Here is a 1,332-nt window from a genome sequence, read left to right on the forward strand (position 1 = left end):
CGAAAGGAACTAGGAGGGTTCATGGATCGGATCCGATCCGCATATTCGTGGTGTTTATCCGAATCTGATACGAAAATTGCGGATATGGACCCGATCCGCAAGGCTATTGGATCGGATCGGATCTGATCCACACACTAATAGGATTCGATTGCGGATTTTGTGTAGATATCTGCATATCCGCAAAAATAAAAGAATAAATAAGTAAATATTCTTTTTATATTTTATTTCCATACATGAAATTATAAATATTATATTAAATAAAATAACTTTATATTATTGTCATTACTCTATATAATATTTGAAAGTATGTAGAGTCAGATTAATGAAAGTTATTGTAAAATATACATAAAATGCACTATTAGTTATGTTTAGTTTTGTATATGCTAGAAATGCATCAGTAGATTTCTTTTCAAGCATACATGAGTAAAAGCCTCATGTAAATTTGGTTGATGTTCTAATCAACATACAAGAACAGTATCATTTGAAGCTTTATTATTATCTACGTTTTGAGAATGCTAATATGTAGTAACAAAAGAGAAACTATTTTCCCTAAGGATTTTGGGTATTACTTTGATTTAGTTCCATTTTGTCATGTGATGAAGCATTATTATTTTCCATCTCCAAGCCAATTAGTGAGGCTTGTGTTGCATCATGGTTATAGACAAAGAACTTTGCAGCCACCAAAAAGCAAAGGAAATTGATAGCACTAAGAATGGCCAAGAATGCATAATAATAATCCAAATGAGAGACATTCAGATTATCCAAAATCCAACCCTTTTGACCATTGTTTCTCTTGGTGAGATCAGCAACTGTTGATATAAGGAAACTACTGAAAAACGTTCCAATGCTGAAGCTTATGAAAACATACGATGTTCCTAAACTTTTCATGCCTTCTGGTGCTTGATCATAGAACAAATCTAGCTTAGCAACATCCACAAAGGTATCAGCAATTCCTGCCATCATCATCAAAGATGTTGAACTCAATCCAAATCAAATCCAATAATAAAGTTTCTAGCTAGAAATAAATTTAACAATAATGTTGCATCTTACATGATGTGTATTTTGTACACATATTTTACATGGTGACTGATTTTTTGTATACAATATAGTATATAATTATTAGTAGTGATCAGTATAGTAAAATCAATAAATTTTTAAACATGATCTAATTAATTATATAGAGAGTGTAAATTTAGTATCCATATTTCAAATTCGATCAAATTTAATCAATTATTAAATATAATTTTTAAAATTGATCAAATTCAAACTATATAATTTCATATAAAAAAAAACTTCAAATTTATGCTTTAATCCATGATCATTTTAATTTGC

At 29.4% G+C, this 1,332-nt stretch overlaps 1 protein-coding gene across 1 annotated transcript in view; it reads right to left on the reverse strand.

Annotated features, from left to right (window-relative positions):
• Nucleotides 379-1,332, reverse strand: part of LOC107647829 (protein NRT1/ PTR FAMILY 5.2) — a 13,192-nt gene continuing 12,238 nt past the window's right edge. The window contains exon 5 of the mRNA XM_016351875.2: nucleotides 379-953. Within this exon, the coding sequence (XP_016207361.1) occupies nucleotides 550-953 (404 nt within the window). The 3' untranslated portion in view covers nucleotides 379-549. The remainder of the gene's footprint in view (nucleotides 954-1,332) is intronic.

The sequence above is a fragment of the Arachis ipaensis genome, chromosome B06 (assembly GCF_000816755.2).
Source record: "Arachis ipaensis cultivar K30076 chromosome B06, Araip1.1, whole genome shotgun sequence".
NCBI classification, from domain to species: Eukaryota; Viridiplantae; Streptophyta; class Magnoliopsida; order Fabales; family Fabaceae; genus Arachis; species Arachis ipaensis.